The sequence below is a fragment of the Strix uralensis genome, chromosome 3 (genome assembly GCF_047716275.1).
Source record: "Strix uralensis isolate ZFMK-TIS-50842 chromosome 3, bStrUra1, whole genome shotgun sequence".
In the NCBI taxonomy this organism is placed as follows: domain Eukaryota; kingdom Metazoa; phylum Chordata; class Aves; order Strigiformes; family Strigidae; genus Strix; species Strix uralensis.
In genome coordinates this window covers 71,669,496-71,692,355 of record NC_133974.1, presented here as the reverse complement: position 1 = coordinate 71,692,355, position 22,860 = coordinate 71,669,496, and the positions used below count along the sequence as shown (strand labels likewise).

At 39.0% G+C, this 22,860-nt stretch overlaps 1 protein-coding gene across 4 annotated transcripts in view; it reads right to left on the bottom strand.

Moving 5' to 3' along the window:
• The window catches only part of RGS17 (regulator of G protein signaling 17), a 78,250-nt gene that overhangs the window by 29,535 nt on the left and 25,855 nt on the right, over positions 1–22,860 (bottom strand). For all 4 annotated transcript variants that reach the window (XM_074862807.1, XM_074862809.1, XM_074862810.1 and 1 more), the window contains exon 2: positions 4,263–4,406. In XM_074862807.1, coding sequence (XP_074718908.1) covers positions 4,263–4,381 — 119 coding nt within the window. In that variant the 5' untranslated portion in view covers positions 4,382–4,406. The remainder of the gene's footprint in view (positions 1–4,262; positions 4,407–22,860) is intronic.

Here is a 22,860-nt window from a genome sequence, read left to right as displayed (position 1 = left end):
GACTCAGAAAAAGGTCCTATAGAAGATCTCCTCATCTGCCTCTGTGGTAAGTGGACAAGCTTTTCCTGTTGGGAACTTCAGAAACACTTTTTCTCCACTGAGGAGGACTCTTTCCTTCACTACTGATGCTCAGGCACCAGTTCATGGCTTAAGCTAGTTGGACAACATCCTGACCATACCTATTACAATAAAATGGCCAACTTAAGGAGCCTGTTTATCTCCGTCTTTTCCAATCTGAGCAAACCTTAGTAATCAGCTCTGCTTTGTTCTTATAAACAGTTTACTGTCCTGACAATTATCAGTGCCAATAGATGTACCGGGTCTGGCTGGGATGGAGTTTATTTTCTTCATAGCAGCCCATATGGTGTGTTTTGGATACGTGACCAAAACAGTGTTGATAACACATCAGTGTTTTTTTAGCTGTTGCTGAACAGTGACTGAACAGCATCAAGGACTTCTCTGTTCCTCACGCTGCCCTGTCAGTGAGCAGGATGAGGGTGCAGAAGAAGTTGGGAGGGAACAGAGCTGGGACAGCTGACCCCAACTGTCTAAAGGTATAGTCCACACCATATGACATCATCCTCAGCAATAAAAGTTGGGGAAGAAGGAGGAAGAAAGGAGGTTCAGAGTTGTAGTGTCTGTCTTCCCAAGTCACCATTACGCGGGATGGAGCCTTGCTTTCCTGAAGATGGCTGAACACCTGCCTTGCCGATTGGAAGTGAATGAGTTCCTTATTTTGCTTTACTTGTGCACACAGCTTTGCTTTATCTATTACACTGTCTTTGTCTCAGCCCACAAGTTTTGTCACTTTCACCCTTCTGATTCTCTTCCCCATCCCGCTGGGCAGGAGTGAGCAAGTGGCTGCTTGGGGCTGAGCTGCCTACCAGGGTTATCACACAACAGTGGAGAAGGACTCCAAATCCTTGTTACCTTTAAGAAGGAATTATTAGATTTAAAAAAAAAAAGTTTGTAATAATATGTACTGAATAATTTTTCTATCTAACTTTTTGCTGTTAACAAGTCTCTATTAGGCAAGGTACTATTTCCCCAAACAAAGGTGTGAATATTTGCCTATGCTGTTATGCAAACAAAAGACTTAATGCCTATTCTGATTTTAACACAGGGTGGAACAGAAGAAAACAAACATCAGATGATTTACAAAAAATATTTTTAGAATTCTAATAATTTGTTTGGATATATGAACTATTCAACTATCCCTTCACACAGATAAAAGTGAAAGCTTCCTACTAAAAGCTGCATGTACACCCCCCCCCCCCATTTCTATGAATGGTGAGGAATTTGAGGCACTAAGAGGTTAGTGATATAAGAGCTGCCCGCAGTCACACAGGCTGGTGGAAAACCAGAAGTCTCCTAATCTTCATATTGACAGTTAAAGCATTGTCATCACCATTAATGAATCTGGCAATGTTTCCAGACAGGTATCTCTTGAGAAAGTCACATTACTTAAATACAAAGACCTGTGGAACTAGAGAAAGCATGTAATTACGTCTAGAGAACCTGTTACAATTATTGATTAGGCTTTCCTATTACAGAGGACCACCCTAGAGAATTACCTGCCTAGAATCCCCTATATATTGAGTAAAGCTTTTTATGTGGGGGTTTTTTTAATTATTTTTGTATTTTTTAGGGTACACAACTGAGGCAAGAACAGTAATCCGTACTCTACCTGGATAGTTCAAATTTACCAAACAAATTTGGCACAGAACCAATTACTTAATTTTAACAGAGATTCTGAAACATTTCATATTGCCTTTTTCAAAGTCTTGACCCATCTCTCCTATAATGGAGTTTCCAGTATTGAATCACAGAAGATAGAGCTAGAAAAGACTTATTGCATCATCTGTTCTACCTTTTTGATTTTAGAAAATGCAAGTGATGTCACTATCCCCTTTGACCCATTCTTTGACTTATTCATGAAAACTAGCTTAAATTGACAGGATTTCTCCATGCTCAGTCTAATCTACTTTACCAAAAAAGCCCCCTCAGCCCCCAAAGGACAGGATATTAACAGCAAAAACAATTAGTAAAGAAGTTGAAGGGACACCCTACATTTTAAAGCAATAATTGCTCTATTTTAGATTTAATATGCATAAGCTGTTCAATTATGGTATTGCATTCTAAGGACTGGAGACACTCCAAGGGTCGCAAAACTCATGAAAGTTTCAAAATAGAGTATAGGTGTCAAGTAAGTTTTCTTGAGCTACAGCATACCTAAAAAATGAAATCAGTTGTCTTTAAGTTTCAGAAAGTAGACTGATACTTTTACGGCCATTCACGTTCCAGTACGCAAGGCAAAAGCCAACCCTAGCTGTGCATGCACAATGATGAACTTTACTTCCATTCAGTAAAAAGATACAGCAATGGTGGATAATTCTATGAAAACATCATCTCAGAGGTTGTTAAAAAGCAAGCAGAGTACTAGGAATGAATAATAAAAAATCAAGAGCAAACACAAAACATCATGCACCCGTGTCTCAACTACTGCAACAGATCTAGTCACACATCTCAGACAGGAGATAGTAGAATAGGAAAGGTACACAGAGAGACACAAAGTGTATGGATAGATAGAAAAGAGATAAGGATAAACCATGGTCTGGGTCAGTTGCTGTGTCACAGAGATTAAAATAGAGAAGACTATGGAAGAAAATACAGCTGAAGGGGGATATGAGAGATCTATAAAATCTTGATCATCCTGGGAACAATTATTCACTGTTCTTCACAATCATAAGAACAAGGATGCATCAAATGAAATTAAAACCTAGTAGGATAAAACAATTAAAAGGGAGTAATAGTTCACAGAGTACACAGGTCCGTTGTAGAATTTATTGCTATGGGAAACTCTGGATGCCAAAAGTTTAGATGAGTTCAGGAAGTTGCTTCAGAAATGGTTTGACAAATTAATGAAAGAAAATTCCATCAAGGGCTATAAAACACACAGAAATAACCTCTGGGCCAGGAAGTCCCTAAGTTGCAGATTGCCAGAAATTGTGAGGAGTTTTGCTGTGGGTAGGTTGAGGAGGTGCACATCTACTTGTTTTTTCCTTTCCTTGTGGAAAGGACCACTACAGGTCACTTCCTGAAGTAGGATACTGAGCTAAATGAACTTCTGGCTGTAACAGTACAGCTAATCTTACTTTGTGCCCTTGTCACAAAGCAGAGATAACAGTAGCAAGACATCTTCCCTTTTCTTCCCATTTAATACACTTCCACCTCTTTGCTCTATGGATTGAACACATTGCAAAGTAACTTTGAAAAAGCATGAGTTCTCGCTCATCCTTGCTCCAAATATCCTCTGCCTCCAGGTGAAATTGGAAGTAACAGGCAAGGCAGGTCCACCCTGGTACTGCATCCAAGATGTGGCATCTTGGATAAAGCTGTCCCATTTGATGCCTAGTACATTCATGCTAATATGTATTTTTAAATATATTGTGGGCAAATAGTCTCAGATTTTAGATTGGGGCCAGATGGCTGATTCAAGTGAAAATAACAGATACGCTGAGGAATGGTCATTACAAAAAGACTGAACTGTGTATGTAACAGAATGCACAGGCTCCGAACAGTACTGCATGTCAATTACTTTATATTTCAACACTGTGTTCACGAAAATAAGAAATAAAGACCTGATGTATCTCAAGACACTGAGAATTTAAACCTGTTTCTGAAACTTGCTTTAATTCTTTGACTTTTCAAGTGAAGGGACAAACAGCCACAAATTTTGAGCCTTTTTTCCACTAAAATTATGCCACACCAGTTAAAATTTAAAGCAGAATTTAAGGCTTGTGTTTTGATATTTACAGAATATGTACTATTCAACAACTAGGTAGTAAAACAGGTCACCACATATTCACATTTATGACCATCTCCCTTTTATCCTCCTGAATGCAGAGAACTGGTATATCAAAAGTACAAGCAGAAAAAAAAATGTTTTGAATGCAAATTATGAAATGTTCAGTATCAAGCATCTCATTCACACATACTAGTTTTACAACTGAAATTTCCTCATTTATTTATGGTTTAAGTAGGGTAAATATAGCTTGAATTTACTATTCTCTCCTCTTCCCCCTCACAAGATGTCCAACCAAATAAGGGAATTGTTTAATCAAATTTTTAAGTGAAATGTTAAATTGTGCCTCCTGGCAGCAATCCTCTCCCAGAAGTTTGTATGTTCCCAGTGCTTGGCACTTTCCATTCTCATCATTTACCTGTGGTGGATATGAAACCAAATATACTACAGGACATACCATGAACAGCTGCAGCAACAGCACCAACAAAAGCAACATGTGTTGTTGGGCCTTTGGTTTCCAGGTGCTTGAGACACAGCTGATGTTCCTTCATTTTGTGACTGCTGCCTCTTTCTCATTTCAGCTACTTCAGTGCCCAAGTGGCTATAAGAACACAGACATAAGAGATGTACAGAATTACTACAGACCATCATAAAGTACATTCACATTTCTACAGCAATCTCTGATTGTACTGATTCTCACAGCTCGTGGCAACAAAAGCACGTGGCCATCAACTAGCTGGCCAAGTAATAGTTCTATTGTGTTAAAAGCAGTTTCCCGAAGACCACATTTTAGTGACATGCTTACGCTATTGTGCTGTTGAATCACGTCTATTCTTATTGCTTTGGCTGGAGTGAAAGGACTGTTTATTATCCTTTTGAACAGCAAGCCCACAGCTTGTGTATCACTTGGTAGAGATTGAGTTGTTCCTTACCATATGACTATCACAGCTCTTTCCATTGTACTAAAAATACAGCAGGATGGTTATTCACTTTGAACATGAGCTGGAAACATCCTTTTTGACTTCTCTGGTCAACGCTGGACCAATGAAATTGATATAAATGATATCACAGGCACTAACAGCTGTCTGTTAAGAGTTAAGATTATTCTCTGTAAATAAAATGAATAATAAATATGTATTTCCAAAATACTTTTCCAACTTTGGGACTATTTTCTGGTCACAGAAGATTTTCTCTTGCTCACTGCCAGTCTTTCCCAGGTTTTATTAGGTGAAGATATTTTTCTTTCCAGTGACTTGGAATATGCAGCTGGAAGTAATATTCCATGCGTTACTTAGTTTTCAAAAGAAGTTAAAACATTTATTGCCAAGTTATGTTATTTAGTAAGGTTTAGATGTCAGGATCCTTCTAATGGTTGACATCGTCTTTGTACAACACCTATAAGTTTCCCAGAGTAATGGCTATTGCAAGCATATATAAACTAAAACAAATTTAGTACTTTTGCCTTTGAAAAAGTACAAACAGATTATTGTGGGGAGGACCCCAGTTTAAAACAGATGCGGGTAGAAGATGGCCTGGTGTGAGCAGCCTGCACTGTGCTCTACACCACCACGGCATCCTGCTGCAGCCAGGAGGGATGGGGAAAAGGAGGCTCTGGTTGATCTGCCACCTGGATACACCATGCACAGACAATTGAGATGTGCTACTCTGTCTACATGCATTCAAGCAGCAGCTGTGAGAGTCTGCATTTATGTGTTTGCTAAAACTGCTGAAGTTCTTCTGTAATAGTGTCCTTATAGACAGTTTACACGCAACAACATGTAGCAAGGATACTAAGCTTCAGAACTTAAACTCATGCTGCAAAACTCAAGGTTGGTGGTTATTTCAGCTTCTTGCATAGCTAACTAACTTTTCCATGTACACTGTCATGGAGTAGAATCAACTCATTTATGAAGTGTTTGGTCAAATTAAACAATGAAGAACCATTTAACTACCTGTGGTGAGGGGACCTGCTTATGCTATTATATTACTTCTTATGGTTTATACTTGCTGAACTCCTGAACATTAAAATGACATACTAAAAAACCCCACACCATTTCTTTATCAATTATAAATATGTGTTGCTAACAAGGTATACTTTGACATAATTGAAAAACTGCCCATATTTTTGCAATAGATAGCAAGGAAAGGAAAAGTGTTGCAGCATAATATGTAGCTCAGCCAGTGAGTGACAGTACGAAGTCACTTTCTCCAAATTACAGTTCTGAACTTCTGCTGACTGTGCCTATTGCAGTTAAATTATTTCATAGATAGCTGTGTCATGCTGTGAATGGTACTTGCTTCAGCAAGTGCAGTGACTATGGTTAAAGAAATTAAAGACAGGTATTTTCACAGGGAACGCTTGTTTCTTGTAAGATAGAGATCCTAGAAACATCTGTATAAAACCACAAAATGTATTTGTTTCAGAAAACAGTGAAATTACCCATATTTAGATATTGGTAGGGCTGTAATCTTGGAATGAAAACATCCCATGCATTCCACTGTGTACCTGAAGTCATGCATTTCTTACACAATTTTAGCTATATATATAAAATGTACTACGGCTAGAATCCGTTGCACTATAAATACAAGGAGGCAGGATGAAGGTTATCCATTCCGACATGATGATGACAGTTGGTGGCTTTGCTGTAGTTCCACAATAACTTTAACACAGCACAAGCTGCCGCTGCCACTGAAATAAATGTCTCTCTCCCTTTTCTCCTGCACAACTCACAGTCACTCATTCCCTCACCTGAACTGTCCCCTTCTCTGTGCTAGCAGCAGTGATTTGCAGGTGCTTGGTGAACTGGATAAAAGAGTAGGATTGATTTAAAATTAATCCAGAGGGGAAAGAAAAAAAGTAAAATTAGTTTTAACTTGGTTCAAGTCCCAGTCTTGTCACCTTGGGAAGATGTGAGCACTCAGGTCACGGCAAGGGAGGAAACAGAACATCAGGCAGGCAAGGGTAGGGTGGGGAAACCTCCTTCCATCCCTTCTCACACTGGCAGGAAGTGATGGTAAAATGGATAGGAGTTGTGCAGCTGCAGAAGGGTAAAGTCTGCAAATGTAATTCCCAATGCACAGCACACGGCATCTCTGAGAGGCAGAGTCAGAAGTGTGGTTTCACAGGAATGGTTCACATCCTCAACCTTGCCCAGCAACCTCTATGACTGAACATTCTCCAGCATTCACCTCTCCATATGGACTGCCATGGCCAACTATTTCAGAGGTTTGCAAGTTGGCAGTACATGGTAGCAACAGGAGTTGTGAGGATACATGGGTCTTCATTGTAGAGCATTTCAGGAGGCATGGTTTCCTCCAAGGCTACTCAGAGCCCACAGGCTAGCCAGTCTTTAGAGTGAGACTGCTTGCTTTGCTGTTTTCTGACTCTGCTCTGGAGTATGGGGAAGGACATGACCCATCCCTTCCTGACTGTGCATTATTTGGAGGAGGAAGAGGGCAGTCCCTGATTGCAGGTACAGTTATATTTATCTATTTAGGCTATATTTGAAAGAAACAAAAAAAAAAAAAAAGAAAAAACCTCCAACCCCGGCAAAATCCTGTGTGCTTACATCCAGGAATAGTTTGCATTCTAGCCCTAATACAATATGTTTGGCTACTTGAGGATAAAACATTAATTATAATGCTAGGAAAGCGCTGCAAGGGGATGTATTTTGAAATGGGTTGATAACACGGATACTATGTGGTGGGACTATCTTTAGTTTCCAAATATAATAGGCAAGGATCTTACTGGCACAGTGGGACAGAGTTGTATTTAATCCATTTCAGATTCTGTCCTTTCCTGATGTTGGTGTTCACTCTGAACCTTGCTGTATCTAACAATGCAAACTGTTATTTAGCTTGGCATGACTGGCATGCTGATCAATAAAAGTGTAAAGCTGAAAATCCAAGCAATGGGACAGTGTTCTCAGTAACACACAAATGATGTTCACTCATCTGGCTTAACCACTGGCTGAAGTCAAAGTTATCAGCCCTTTTCTTTTGCTTGTGTTAGATTCTCTTGGAGAGCTTCTAAGCTGAAGTCTATAAGAAATATGAAAAATCCATCCCGTGATACAAAGCAATAGTATGTTTACTGAGGATGAAGTAGGATGGGTGGAAACTTTAGTTTCATGCTTATTTTGGTTGGATTTCGTCTTTCATGTATTTGCAAATACCAGATGTCATCGACGCAAAATCATAATTGATTCCATTAAATTATTTAGGATGCAGAAGCAGGAATATCTTAACTCTTGGTTATATTTAGAGACTGAACTGTAGACAGAGGGTTTATATTTGGTGCCTTGGTCCAAGGCATGAAAAAGAAATTCAGAATCTTTAATTCAGCAAGTCAGTCTGATGAGATTAAATTATTTTTCTGTAATTAAGTGTGAAAGTTAGTACATAACTGTGAAGGAGTAGAATATTGTGAACTGATATTGAGCAGACCTTCTAGGATAGTGGTACAAATTGTACATACTGTCTCCAAGATCTCAGTTTGCCTTTTAGCTTTTTCAACGTTTTCATTCTTCCTGAGACCCTCTAGCTTGGCAAAAATACCAGGTGGTGAAGGTGGGCCTTTGTCCAATGAAATTTTTCTCTTTGGTACTCTATATGATCTCTTAGACCATCACAACACAGGTATAAATTTCTCTGTCAGTTTTGCATCTGGTTCTTTGCCTCCATTTGGTGGCACAGTTTACTAACAGTGTTATGATTTCCATTTGTGCTGATAGGAAATAGGAAGAGTATTCTAGTTTGCTTGACTGACTCATCCTCTTGGGGGTGGGTAGGTATTGTGGCCCTCTGAGCAATCCCACAATCATGAAGGATTTCATTTTGCAGAACATCTGCTGTCCCTACTCTGCAGCTGAGGAAAGGAACCCAAGGGTACAGCAACTGTTTATTATACAAGTTATGAGACAGGTAGTTCATATAAGCTGCAGAGCGAGAAAGTCTGTGCAACCCTGTGTGCATCTTCAATCTTGCAGTGCTAGAGGAATATGAAAACTAAAAACACTTAGAAATCTGGAGTAAGGCTTCCTGACAGTTTTGGAGCCGATGGCACAAGGATCTATATCTATGTTTAGGCACTGTAATTACCACTTATTCCACTGGGTACTCAGGGGTAATTATTACAGAAATCCCCTTGTGCACAGAGCACTATCTTGGGAAGAGAGCTCAAAAAGGAATAACTGATGGAAGAATCATTTGGTTTATTACATTTATATCTGGGCAGCCCTACTGGATACTGACTACAGTCATTTCAAATTCCACAGAGTGCCTCTAGAAGATGAAAAGAAAGTAATTTCTGAACATTTGCACCTCCCTGACTCTCCACCTACTGCAGGACTTGTACTAAGGTTTTAGTGTGTTTTCCCCAGAAATTCCTGAGGTGTTGGACATGGCACAAACCACAGGCTACATCATTTCAGTCATTTCGGTGGCTCTATCAATGCCTATCCTCTGATGAAGCAAGAGCAAGCTTTTTTTTTTTTTTTTCCCCCTGGCCTCAAAAGCTTGTCATTACAGCCCCACAAATTATGTGAACTTTTGACACTGTCCCATCCAGCTCCCTCTGCTCATTTTGGAGCTTTCCCTTGCACATGATTCTCCTGTAAGCATTTCTGTCTTCCTCTCAAGATTGAGAGGACATTCCCTGGAGAAGCTCATGTGCTAGGAAGTCATAGAAACATCTTGAAACTCCATTAAGGATTGAGAATTTTTTATCTTATCTTCTGGAGCCATTCCCTAATGGCTGTTTTGAAAGAGAGATATCATATAAGGGTGCAGATAAACACACACCATCATTTTATACAGCAGGGAAGTGGTATTTTGTCTTTTGTTGCAGGTAGGACACATAATGCCTTAGCTTTCAGGACAGAATTGGAGCAGAATCAGCTAGAGCAATCTGTTTTTTTTAAAACTTCTGAAATAGGGAAGAAAGATCACCTTGCATCAGAAAGGAGTAGTCAAAGACTTAAGGATATCGAGGGTGATTTACTCTGCAGGAAAGAAACTTAGCCCTTAAAATACTTTTTTTTTTTTTTTTTTTTTTTTTTGGTGTTCTATCCCATCAGCTCTTCTGAATTGCTTTGCTTCCTTTAACTTTGCTAATAAAGGACCAAAACCTCAACTGTGTAGCTTACATAAAGTCAAACCTTATACCAGCTTATACCAGCCCCAGATGTGACTCTGTTGATCTCTTAACCATACTTCATGTTTTCACTGGCATTTACTTGGTACATGGACTCCTAACAAGAATTGTTTTTAAGTTTAGGGATGTTGAAAGCCTTCAAGCCCTAAGCATTAAGGTCAACACTATCCATTTCAGACCCCATTCAGCCTTCACTGTAAGAAGTGTACACTGAGGAAGGCTTTGTATAATGTGGATTCAAGACTTCCAACTATCATTTTAGATTTTCCACACACTTGGAAAATCTCAACATTTGTAAGAACAGAGTTACATTAACGCTTTCTTGAATTTTTTTAATGAGTTGTTTAGGTGTAATTGGAGTGATCTTTACAGGATTTTGATTGGTTGCTTGGGTTTTAGTTTCCTAAAACAGTCAATGGCTGAGTGACAGAGATATCCCTGAAATGCTACTTTTTCAGAGGAGTTAGATGCCTTATTGAATTTTTAATATAAAAGACATTTTTTAAACTCCAAACACTAAGCAAAGACCCTCAGAGAATCCCTTAATGTGTTACTTCTAATGACCTGTGATATGTTATCTGTTTTAAAGCCATAGTTTTTTTAAGGACAGACTTACTAGCATACCAGAACAGTGCAATACAGCTTGGATGCATCTACCGGTTAAATAATCTCACAGATGCATATGCTGTTCTTGCAATGCAAAGACAGTCCTAACACAATGCTGATCTTTTATTTGTGCTGTCTTCATTCATCTAGAGGAGTGTCTTAAGGGTACCACAAGCTAAATGAAGGCAGATCGAGAGATTTTATCAGAAGTCTCTGAGATGTAAAAATTTCCACACACCTCTTGCAATACTGATTGAGTAGTGAAATCAAGGCATCAGAGTCATGGGCACCCTTTTAAGTGCTGCTGACCACTTATACAGTCTTCATAAAGCAATGGCATTCACACTAGTCACTCTGCCCAAGAGAAACCTTGACACGGGTACATTCTCTCTTTTGTCACTGAGTCCTGAAAGCCATTCAGTATTTGCAAATAAATTCATATAAAGTAATAGAGGTCTACCAGAAGAATAAGTGTAATTCAGTTACCTTGGTCTCCATTTGCTTATTTCAATGTATCTGTAGTCTATTAGAGAACAATTAGAAGCTATTGGCAACAATGGAACCTTAATTGCACCTTAATCAATTTAAATATAGCCTACATGGAAAATTTCAATTAATTGCAGCAGTATGGAAAGTTTGAGATGTTTACATTTTTAAGAATTTGTGTTTTGGAAGGAAAGCTCAATGGAAATGGTAATTTCTAAAAATTATTCTGGTTAACAGTAGTCATGTCAGAATTTGAATTATAAATCCAAATTTGAACAGATTTGCTTTTATGGGTTCTTCAAAAACTGTATTTTGCACGATGCCTAAGTTCTAAAAACTTGTGAATAGTAAGGAAATGTGAATCAAACCAGAAGTTGACCCATGTATTTGTAACTAGACCTTCATATTGCATACATTCCCCATGTTGATGTGCCATACAGAGCAGTGCACAGATTCTGTGTTCTACATGCTGAGTTCAGCCAATAAAGGGCATGCATATATTTGATTTTAAAAGCCTGGCTGCCTACCTCAAGCTGTATAAACCATTGTTTTTACCTTTGATGGTCCTATACTGATTACCAAGGTGGCAGAACCATGGAGGAAGTTTACTTCTCCTAAGTAGCTTGAATTGCCCAAGACATTCCATGGCCTCCATTCTGTCATTCTTCTTGTATAAATGGCAGACCACCTTTTGGTAGTAACTTTTGACATTGTAGGTTTTGAATACTTTTTGGCTCAGAGAACAGGTTATTGCACCTACTGAATTTTTCTTTCAGGGAACTGAAGACTTGAGTGTCTACAGCAAAACACCTTGCTCTTCTATTAGTTACTGCAACTCAGCAAAGAGTTTCAAAACATGTACATCTCTACCATATAGGCATCTTTCTCCTGTCAGGTCTTCTGCTCTGAAGATGTATGACTCTTGCTAAGGCCTTTCAGAGCAAGCCCTGAGAAGGTCATAAAGTGGACATTCTGTCCCTTGAGGGAATAGGAAGAAAAAGAAATTGTGTGGACACTTGGAAGAAAGTGTTCAGACATTAAGCATTTTATTAGGATAGAACACTGCTACGTGAATATTCATTTAAATTGAAACTGTGAAATTGGGCTGAACATTGTAAAATTTTTGCCTTGTGTACAGTAATATTGTTTTTATGACTTTGCCAGACAGCTTCTGTGCTCATAAAGGATGTCTCAGATTTCTTTTTATTATTTTATGGTGAACTTAGTATCCTGAGGAAGCCCTGCTTAAATCTCTGCATCATCAAGTAGATGTGCATTTGTACTTCTGAATCAGACATTACTGCTCAGGAACAAAACATTAAGCCTGACAGTAATGCATTATTGAAAAGTTCGAGATGCCTGCATGTGGTTTTTAAGGAGCTGTACTAAAATTATGATTAAGAGCACTCTACATTCTTCAAGAATATTTTATAAAAAGCAAAATGAAAAACTCATCAGGAAACCTTTTGTATTTTTAAGTGTATTGTTTTTATTTTTGTGTGTTTGAAAAACATCTGAGAATCCCATTTTACACTACATCTATCTACCTATTTGTTGTGGCTAGCATGGCTGCAGTTGACTTAGACACATGAAGCCACTACACTTTATAAAGCTAGAAAGATGCTTTCGTCACAGGGGGCGAAATACAGATCTTGACATATTGCTGGAAAGAAGTGTTTGTTAAAGTCCGTGACATTCCCTATAAAGAGGATGCTAAGAAGACTCTTGAGAACACAGAGAGCTTTACTGCATGCATTAGCACTATAATTTCTAAATAAGTTTCCCTGTGCTCAAAGCCATTTCTCTTTGTGAAAAGCCACATGTCATTTGGGGGTTATGTGAACTGCACAGATTCTGTAAAAATTTCATCACAAATTTAAGAAATAAACATAGGACTAGCACAAGAATTTTTAGCTAACATAGGGTAAAAAGATTTGCAAGTGCAATTCAAGTATCAAACAAGTTTTAATGTTGATGAGCTACTTTTTCAGCACATAAGACCATCCTGGCAAATTTTCATCTGCAGAAATGGCAGCACTTAATCCAATAAATGTTTATGGCGCACATGGTATTACAGGCTGAAAAACAAAGGAAGGCACAAGGAGAATTGTTTTAGTGTGAGAATAGCTTTTCTGAAACCACTTTGGACACGGTTCTAGTCTTTGAAGTACAGAATCTACATTCTTCACTGTAAATGAAGACTTCCATCCTTTACTTCTGAGGCACTTGATTTTTTCAAATTCCTTCTGGAAACAGAAGTCACAAATTTGGGGAGATGTAGCCTCAAAAAGGCTTCCTTACTATATGCTGTTTGAAATAACTGGATATTTGGTCATCATACTGATTTTAGTTTCACTGACTGACTTCTGAGGTATCCTCTGACAGGGTATCTGTGTGTTCCAGCCCTCCTTTCCTCAACCACTCTCAAAAGTAAAAAAAAAAAGAAAAGTATAATAAACAAAATCAAGAGATTAGTGGGGCAGCAATAGGGAGAGGTTACTTGATTAACATTGTAAAACAGAGGGAGAGGAGCGAAAGGTGGCATGAGGCAGAAACAGGCTTAGGGTCTTTTTGGATGGCTTGGAATAGTGGGAGATGGTTAATCTAAGCAATACATGTGCACAGGCTTGATCTAAAACCAAGCTGCTTCAAATAAGAAAGGCAGGGGCAGGGATTGTTCAGGTACCACGCTCTGCTCACATGACAATATCTATGAACTTAATGACTGTAGAACTAAAGGAATACTTACCCTTAACATAGTGGTCAGAATGGGCATGTACCCATTGGTAAGGAATCTCCACTTCCCTCCCACAAGCTATACTACTTCTGTTAAACTCATAGTAAGCTCCTGCTATTTCTGCTCCTCTAGTTAGCGCTAACGCTTGCTGGCCTGAGGAAGGGAGAGGAGACCAGTGTCTGCTCTGCAGGGGATGTGCTCTTTCCCACCATGCTGGCATTTGGATTGATAGCAGTTACTTTAAAGCCTTGACTCTCTCTAGTGCACTATGCTGTTGGTAAGGTTCTTGCTTCCACCTTGCTATTTCTCTGCTCATTTACCTTGCTGCTATCTCAAGATGACACATTTATCTTATCACTTCTGACTTCGTCCTTAGCTGTTAACTTAGGGTTTTTAAGAGTTTGCCTGAGATTTGTATGTCAGAATATGACACTTTCTATTCCTACTCCACAGTTACCTTTGGTTTCCTCTCCTCCACTCTTGCCCCAAGTCTGTAGCTGCTTTAAGTGACCTGCAGTACCTGGCAGCCTGGGGTTTTGGTTTCTTGCATATGCTGTGGGTGGCCATCTGCTCACCTGCATAACAGGTTCAGATTTGTGGCACTTTATAATGATGTCTGTGTCATGTCGAGCATTTCTCTATGTGTTTGACTCTAATAGGCAGGTCTTTACCTATCAGTTTGTGCAGGGTTATAATTAACACCTGATAAGGTACAACGGATGATTCAGCAAGACATAGAAGGGATCCCTTTCCATCCATTCTTTATCCTCTGTCAGTCTCTTGGTTATCTTTACTGCTGACAAAGTCTTTCCATTGTTTCCTGACTATCAGTAAAGATAATTTGTGCTCACTGGTACCAGGACTGGTGCTATGCCATGGATGCAGTAATATTGTTGCATATGGTAAGAGTACTTTGAAAAGAATAAACTTGTAATCATAGTTTTGCCAAAGTATCTTCCAGATTGACAACTCTGTTTTGAGATATGGTCTAACAGTCCTTCATATAATTAGAAGCAAACAGGCTTGTTCTTGGCTTCTTCCAGGTTTGTCTGCAACTTCATTAGTATGTCTTTCTATATAATTGCTATGTTTTTATCGGGGCTATACAGATAATTAGTTTTCACTTCAGGCAGATATATTAATTATTCCCTGAATGGTTCTGCTGCCATGAACATTTTAGACTATGGCTTTAGGATGAAATTTACTATTCCCACCCAAATTTTTGCTACAAATTGTAATCAAATGTTCCCCAAGTTGTGTGTTTTTAAATTAAAGAATCTTGAACAATTTCCAAGATTACCAAGGTTCTCATAAGTTCTCATGACAGTCTTCTTGTCGTGTAAGTCTATTCCCTCTGTGCTCCTAGACGTTAGGTAAAAAAAAAGTAAGACAAAATAAATCTCTTCCTTTTTTTCCTGTTACTCAGTATCTGCTGTTGCTGTGTTTCAGGCACTATTCTTGCATCAGTGTCTTAGTTCCATCTCCCCTTTCTCCTCCCCACATCATAACAAATCTTTACATTAATTTTCTCATCTCTTTTTACTGAAGCAGCTATTGCTCCTGTGCTTGGAGGAGGTCTGTTGTCTGAAATCCCGCATTTCCACTGGTCTGACTCCTTCAGTGTACTTGCTTGTTCTGCATTAGATGCCGTTGTCTCTACCTGTTAGTCATGTCCCATGCAGCGACTCTCACTATTCCATCTGCTGCTACCAATCTTCATGTCCTTCATGCTATGTCACATCAGAGGGTTCGCCACTTATAAAATTAACATGGCCCTTTTCTTTAGTAGCAGAATGGTTTGTGGAGGTGCTGCAGTGACCACTGTGGCTTTCTCAAGGCTTCATCACATCCCTGTAATTGGTGCTCTATCCTTATCAGGCTTCGTGTCCCTCACTGCTGGTTCTGAGACCTGGCTGGGGCTTCATTAGTGTGGAGAGAGGTGAGAGCCGCTGATCACTGCCACAGGCACAGGACATATCAAGGACTCTTTTATCCCTTTCTGCTATTCAGCAAGTTACCAGGAAAAACAGGCATAAAATAAAAAGGGCAGCTGACAACAGTGGGAAAATGGGAAGACAACAAACATATGGAAAACAGAAGACATGGATTTACCTTACTAAATCTTGGGTTAGAACCACTTTGGAGCAAGAAATCAGAGTGGGTGTCAAAGAGATGACAAGCTATGTGGCTTGAAAAGCTTCAAAATTTTAATGGGAGACTTTTTTGAGATACAGAAGAATAGACACACAGCTTCCAATTTCTGGTTGTCTTGAACTGTATATATGTTAACAAAGTAAACATTGCAGCAAAAGCATTTATTTTGGTCAAAAATATAAAAATTCTACCTAGATCTCATGGAAAATTTGAGGCATATCCCATGCCTAACACACCTCTGGGCAGTGGAAGCCACTGGTCTAGACCCTGAAGCTGCTTTCTTCTAAGATTCCCTGACAGCAGAAAAAGACATCACAGGGTTTTTTAAAATGATGTCACTGTGCTCTTTGAGCTTTGATTTGCATTTACCTGCAACAGCTCAGTGCAGTGGTACAGGATGCACTCAGCCAATAGCAGTGACAGACTTTCATGGGACCACCTGCCTCCTCCTGATCTGCACCAATGTCTTAGCTCAGCTCCCTTTGCATGGTTTCCTCTCCTTCCCACTCCTGAGGTCACTGACTTTCTCTGGCTGAGATGTCTGTCAGCTCTGCTGTGAAACCAATAAGCTGCAGAGCAATATGGCAGGCAGATGTGTGTCTAGTGCTGCTGCAGCAAGACTCACTACGACTCATCTGTCAAAGCCACTAGGCAGCACAGGAAATAAAAAGAGATTTGCAGAGAATAAGAAAAATCACACTTCCAGGTTAAATCCCCTTGCCATTACAAGAGCTTTCTAGAACTTACTGTCTTTTCAGTGAGAGAAAGCAGGTTTTCTTTGTTTTCCCTTGTCCTTGTTTTATCCCTTCCCTTGCTGGAAGGATTCCCATGTAGAAAACTGCAGCCTCCTTTGTGTACCTCATCACTTGAGCATCTACCTCAGTAGCATCTTGTTTGTTAGCTTGCCTGAAAGAATAGGTTTCTCTAGAGCTACTCACAGGTCACTTTCCAACTACCACAAATTTATGTGGCTGTTGGTACTTTGTAAGATCAGGTAGCGGACACCTGTAGCACAGTCTCTCTCCCCTAAACATAGCAGTATGATGCAAGTGTGCAGCAAAAGCAAGCCACAAATGTCTAAATTATACAGAAAATGCCTAACAGTCAAAGCAGTATCTCTAAGTTCATAGATATTCCCAAAATACCACACTGAGGCAGAGGGCTCAAGATGTTTTGAAACTAGTGTGAGGAGTCTCTAAAGCTAGTAAGCATGTTGTGTGTTGGAAGGGATGTATGGAGGCTCAGAGAAAAAAAACAAAGCCAATTATAATTTCTTCTCCTCTCCTTTCTCCTCCCATGGTCATTTTTAAATGTGTCAGTTTTAAAAACACAGATTTCCAACCATCTGAGTAGTAAACAATTTTTTATAGCAAGCTCTGTATGTATTATTTCATATTCACCAACAGAAAAGAATAAATTATGTCTTCTTTCAGAATCTGACAGCTATTATATTATGGAAAACTTACATATTAAAAACCAATATAGCAATTTTTCCTCCTTTTTTTCTTTTTAACCCTATCAGGCATGTGAGTTAATGCTTTTTGCATTTCTACAAATGCTAAATATAAATTTGCATAGAAAGAATCCACCATTTTTCCTCCTGGGAAAAGATATTTTACTTTGGAGGACAGGCACCAATATTCCAGAATATTCCAGAAGTTAATTTGTTTCCCTTTTTCTTTGTATAATGGTATACTTGAAACAGTATGTGCTTAGGGAAGGCTGTGGTGCTATTGCATTTTTTTCAAAGCATAAAAAGAGAAAAAGAATTGCAAATCATTTGCTGCACAGAAAAGAGCAAAATACGTCCAAACACAGAAAAACCTTTTGAAGACCACTTATAAGCGAATTACAAAAAAAGTCTTACATAAAAAGTCTATTTTTAACACCTCATTTTTTATAAAGTTTAAAGGATGGAACTTGAAACTACTCTCCCATAATATAAATTTTATGATTTTTCATAATCCAGTTCTATTTATTGTACCAATATTAAAAAATCTACTGCTAAGACACAGGGGACTGAAAACATTCTGTGAAAACTTGAAACCTTTGAATTCTCTGGAAACATGCAAATTTTCACATGAAAGTGTCGCATCTAGTCAGATCTGTACATTTACAAGCTCTCTACTCTTATGCTGAGCGTAACACAAATTTATAATCACCAGCTATGCTACTCTACAGCAAGGCATTAAAGTAGCTCTTCCACTTGAGTATGCAATGGGATAGAGTGAACTGATTTAATTTAGATAAATAGATCCCTGGAGATCAGCAGACAAGACCTCTTGGAACACTGTCTTCACAGATTACTGAGTGAAGCTTGACATGAATGTCCATCGCCCCCCTTCCTATAAAAGTTTTGCTCACTGGCAGTGCAGCCTGTCTGATATCCTTGTTTACTGGCACACAGACTATAGGCTCCATGAGGGAAGCTCATCAGCATCCTTTGATACAGTATTTCATAATGTTAAAAAAAAGTAGAGCACTTTGCATAAAGAGCTGTATTTCCTCTAGCCAGTGAAATATACTTAGGTTGTTTTCTTGCTGAATTTTAGAAAAATTATGTCTATAATGATAAGAGAAAAAGGTAATGTTTTAATTTAAAAGAACTGCAGAATAGCTCTGGGCAGCCTGTCGACTGTATGTTAAAGGACAGCATTAAGTGGACTAAAAAGAACTACGGGCATGGCACAGCTGGCCCAGCCAGCTATCCGCAGCTCCACCATCCCCACAATTTCCTCTTTCCTAGCCATTCAGCTGTATTGTGACTTGGGCACTGACTTCTGTACCAAACTCTCTTTGAAAGTAGGCCCTTGCTGTGAGATTTGTAAGAGGATGGGGAACAGGGGAAGCTTGGGAACAAGCTTGGGTACAAGGCCAAATTGTACTGAGATCACATACCTATTCTCTCTGAGGGCCTTCTCATAGCAACTCTTCCAGCAGTGGGGGTTTATACTGTGTTGGTCACAGTATAAAGGCTAAGCTTGAAGACCAAACCTCTCCACAACAGCTTTAGTAGGACCTCTCTCCTTCATTTGGTTGCTGAGTTTTTTTCCCATGCACCTGGGTTAATTTTCTGTCTTTGAGATTGTCTTTGAAAGTTTGACCTGTCGTTTGGTTGAAATTGGATGACATACATAAAATTAGTGCAGAGGGACTTACCTAGCTCCCATTTCAGGTCAAATATTTTATGTCCTGTTTTTATTTGCCTCAGTTGAAAAAGAGTAGAGTGTGTCATTCTATAATACTTATAGGTTATTAGAAATAAATATTGAATCAGTTGCTTTAAAATCCCTACACTAGTTATTTATAGTATCTTTTCTTCCAAAACCCTTCACAATAAAAGAATAATGAAGCCTTTTTGAGTGAGTAAATTGGAAATTAGGGCATAATGCTAGTAGCAAGCAGAGCTTGTTACGGACCAAGACATATCTTTCCTCTTATGAAAAATACAACATGTTCTGTATGATAGCACTTTCCAAAGCATCTAGTGGTTGTAATATGCTTTGTTCACTGAACCAACTCTGAAAAACTTCTCTAATTTAAAGCAAGGTGAAAATGAAGCTCTCACTCTGAAGAAGGTGAACATCTCTGAAACATTTTTACTCTTAAAACCTTCTTAAAGTAGAAAAGATTTTGGGGACAGAATCTTTAAAAAAAGCATGAATCACAGAAAACTGCATGGAATTAGTTTTATTTACTGCAAACCTACCTGTGTTTTAAGTATTAGACATAAGGTTGCTTCATACCGGTGGTTTCTAAGGTTGCACGATGTAGATCAGAGACTCCTCTGACATTCTAGCTCTTTCACAAAGCAAAAAACATTACACTTGCTACAGCTAAATAAATCCTTATCCTCTGAGGCAAAAGATTAATATTTAACACAACTGTACAACCTCAGAGATTTACTACATGTCTTTCCTTGTTGATACCTGAATGGTGTGCGACTAAGTGCCATGATAAATAAGAACAGAGGCTTCACAGAGGGACATTAAACTCAATGAAAGAGAACACTTCTTTGTTTTAAGAATGCTAATGATGCTTTCATGTTATGTTTTTTATTTGACTCATGCCTCTTGCAAAGTTCTGGCACGTTCAGTGAATGCACAACTGAAAAAGCAAAACTCAGCATTTCTTCTCAGCACACTTGACACAAGTCAGCATGCCTAATGCTGGTCTGCCAGTCCTTGCTAGTTCTAATAAACATCTCTTGAAGTGGCTTCATTCCACATTATAGACAAGAATAATAAAAAAACCCCAGTAGAGTTACTCAGTTATGCTTGCAGACAACTGATGGAGAAGAATTGCCCTGTGCTGCACAGAGGAACTCACAGATGTGGAACAAATGAGGCTGATGTGGCAGGCACCCACGGCACCCACAGAGCAGACGGGGGCCGAGGTCTCCAGACTACCATTCCACTAGAGGCTACCTGAAGCCTCTTCTGAAGGGAGGACAGTTTACAGAGAAGAAAAAAAGATATAACAGATATTAGTCCTAACAGTAATACTATTCCCCAGCAGCACTGCAGGCGTTATCTTTTCCATTTGTTATTTAGCTGTCCTCTCGTGGGCGAAAAGTCACCTTGAAAACCATATTCCCGGGTACCTGTTATTATCTGTTACTTTTCTTTGTGAGATACTGTCAGCATTTTCAGCACTATACTAACTTGTGCATCAGCATTCAACAATGGATAACTGAGCATTCCATATATTTGCAGTTAATAATCCAGTCATTTTTTATTCCAAGGCTGTCTCGGACTGTTAGGAAGCATTCTTCTGTTCATCGACTTTCCTGAAGATTGCAGTCTTCCTAAGGGCATATTCCACCACAGTTCCTTCAGTTTTTCCACAGTGGGCAGCCATACTTGTGTCGTTTGCAAGGTGCTGCCTATGGTGGGCTTTGAGTTCTGAATGCTGTTCTACTTCAGGTCTAATGTTAAATGCGTATTATGTTTGCCCTCATTTTCAACAATATCAAAGTCCTGTTTATCATTCAGAACTTCAGGCCGGGCACTTCTTTTGCCCATCCATAAACATATTGCTAAGAGTTAATTCTGGATCTTTCAGTAAGCCAAGGGCTTTGCCTCAAATTGCTGTCCTAGTCTGGTTTTGTAGCTGAACTCACCTTCCCAAAATCAGCTTTGAAAGCTAGACCAGTCATTAACTCCATTTTTACTTGCATGGAATATGTTGTTAAGAACCACATTGTTTCTGGGGCTCATTTTTATGCATTGCTCATATTTTGAACATAGCCTGGTGATTAACCATCTCGAGTTAGCAAAAATAATAAAAACCAACAGATTCTTCAGTACTATCTACTTTCGGAAATATGAATGCTTCTGCCTGTTTTCTTTTTTTGGGTAGCACCAACTCCTGCCAAAATGAAGGAATGCCTGAAACTTTCTGCATCAGCCTTCCCCATTTCCAGAGTTTCAGCTCTCAGTGGAGGATGATCTGCTCCTTTCTTTGCCTAAAGCTGGGGCAACAGTTTCCATTACTACTGCGAGAATAAGGCTCCCCAGTATGGGCTGAGGTAACTCCAAAAGCAATTCTTACCGCAGGAGTAACATGGCAACATGAGGGAGATTTGTTTTTTTTACTTGCATGTAAATACATCTGCCATCCTTCCCTCCATATAAAGGCAGTACTTTTAATGACACACAAGCAGGAAGTGGTTAAAGGCAATTTTTTTCAAATTTCATTAATCATTATAGATAATCTAAATATAGTTTATGAAAGTGATGAGAACCTAAAAGTTGTGTACTCCATTGATACCATGTACACTGACATGAAAGCTGATTCAGCTGAACCAAAAAATGGGTTATGAAAAAGTATGGAAGTGATGTAGCTGGCCACTCTTGTTCAGACTCTCATGAAGTCACCAAGTATCCTACTTATGATTTATTTATCCATAAACAAAACTTCCAAATAACCTGCTGTATCCTGAAACACATGTGAATTAGTAATATTCACAACTATGATTGCACGTTTTTTCCCAGAAAAATAGACTCAGATTAAACGCTGCTGATGATAGCAGATAGTAGACAAATCTTTTCCAGAGATATTTTCAAGTCATATAGTTTAAAAAATGCAAAAAACTCTGCAGAAACAAAGACCTGTTTCGCTGTGACTGCTGGAAAATGGCATTTTTGCAACATTACAGGTTTCCAGGGGTATGATAGTGTAGAAAGATTTTACTGGTTATGTTGTAAGTTTCTGGTTGGGGGAACCTGCCCCGCCCGCCCCCCCCCCCCCCCCCCTTCCATATTGTGTCAGTTCAACATTAGATGGTTTCTGCCACTGATGCCATGATTCATCAACTTCCCAAATGCTGGGAGCATTCGCTAGATTTATCTCATACAATGCACTGTCTTCCCCTTGCTGCCTAAATCCCATAATGTATCACTAAAGTCCCATTACTGGAAGTCCATCATGGGAAACGGTGGGCAGAGTAGATCTTGATGCAATGCAAAGGTGCTATTCTGCAATTAATGCCTGAAATGCTTTGATTGAAGTTGTTCAAATGATGCTTTGGTATTTCTAAATCAAAGTTCAAAAGTTTTGCCAAGTTATTTCAATCATTTGAGATGAACACAAATACTTAAATAAGACAGATTTCCATTGTGTTGATATTCTTATTTTTTCCCAAGTTAAATTTCTGGTTTAGGGCCAGAAGAGGGACTGTAAAACTCCACTGGCACTTCTACCAGCCTTGATGTCTTCTCAAATTCAAATTAATCCAGAAGAACAATTTTGCTGGAGCGTGTCCTTTCCTACCCACATCACTTATTATTTTAATTGTTTATATTGAAACTGTTATTTATATTCATGAATTGCCACTTTAGTGACAAAAGGCCAAAGTCTGATCTCCCTCTTTAGTGGTAAATGTGACTACTCTGTTGACTCTATTGCAGGTGTTCT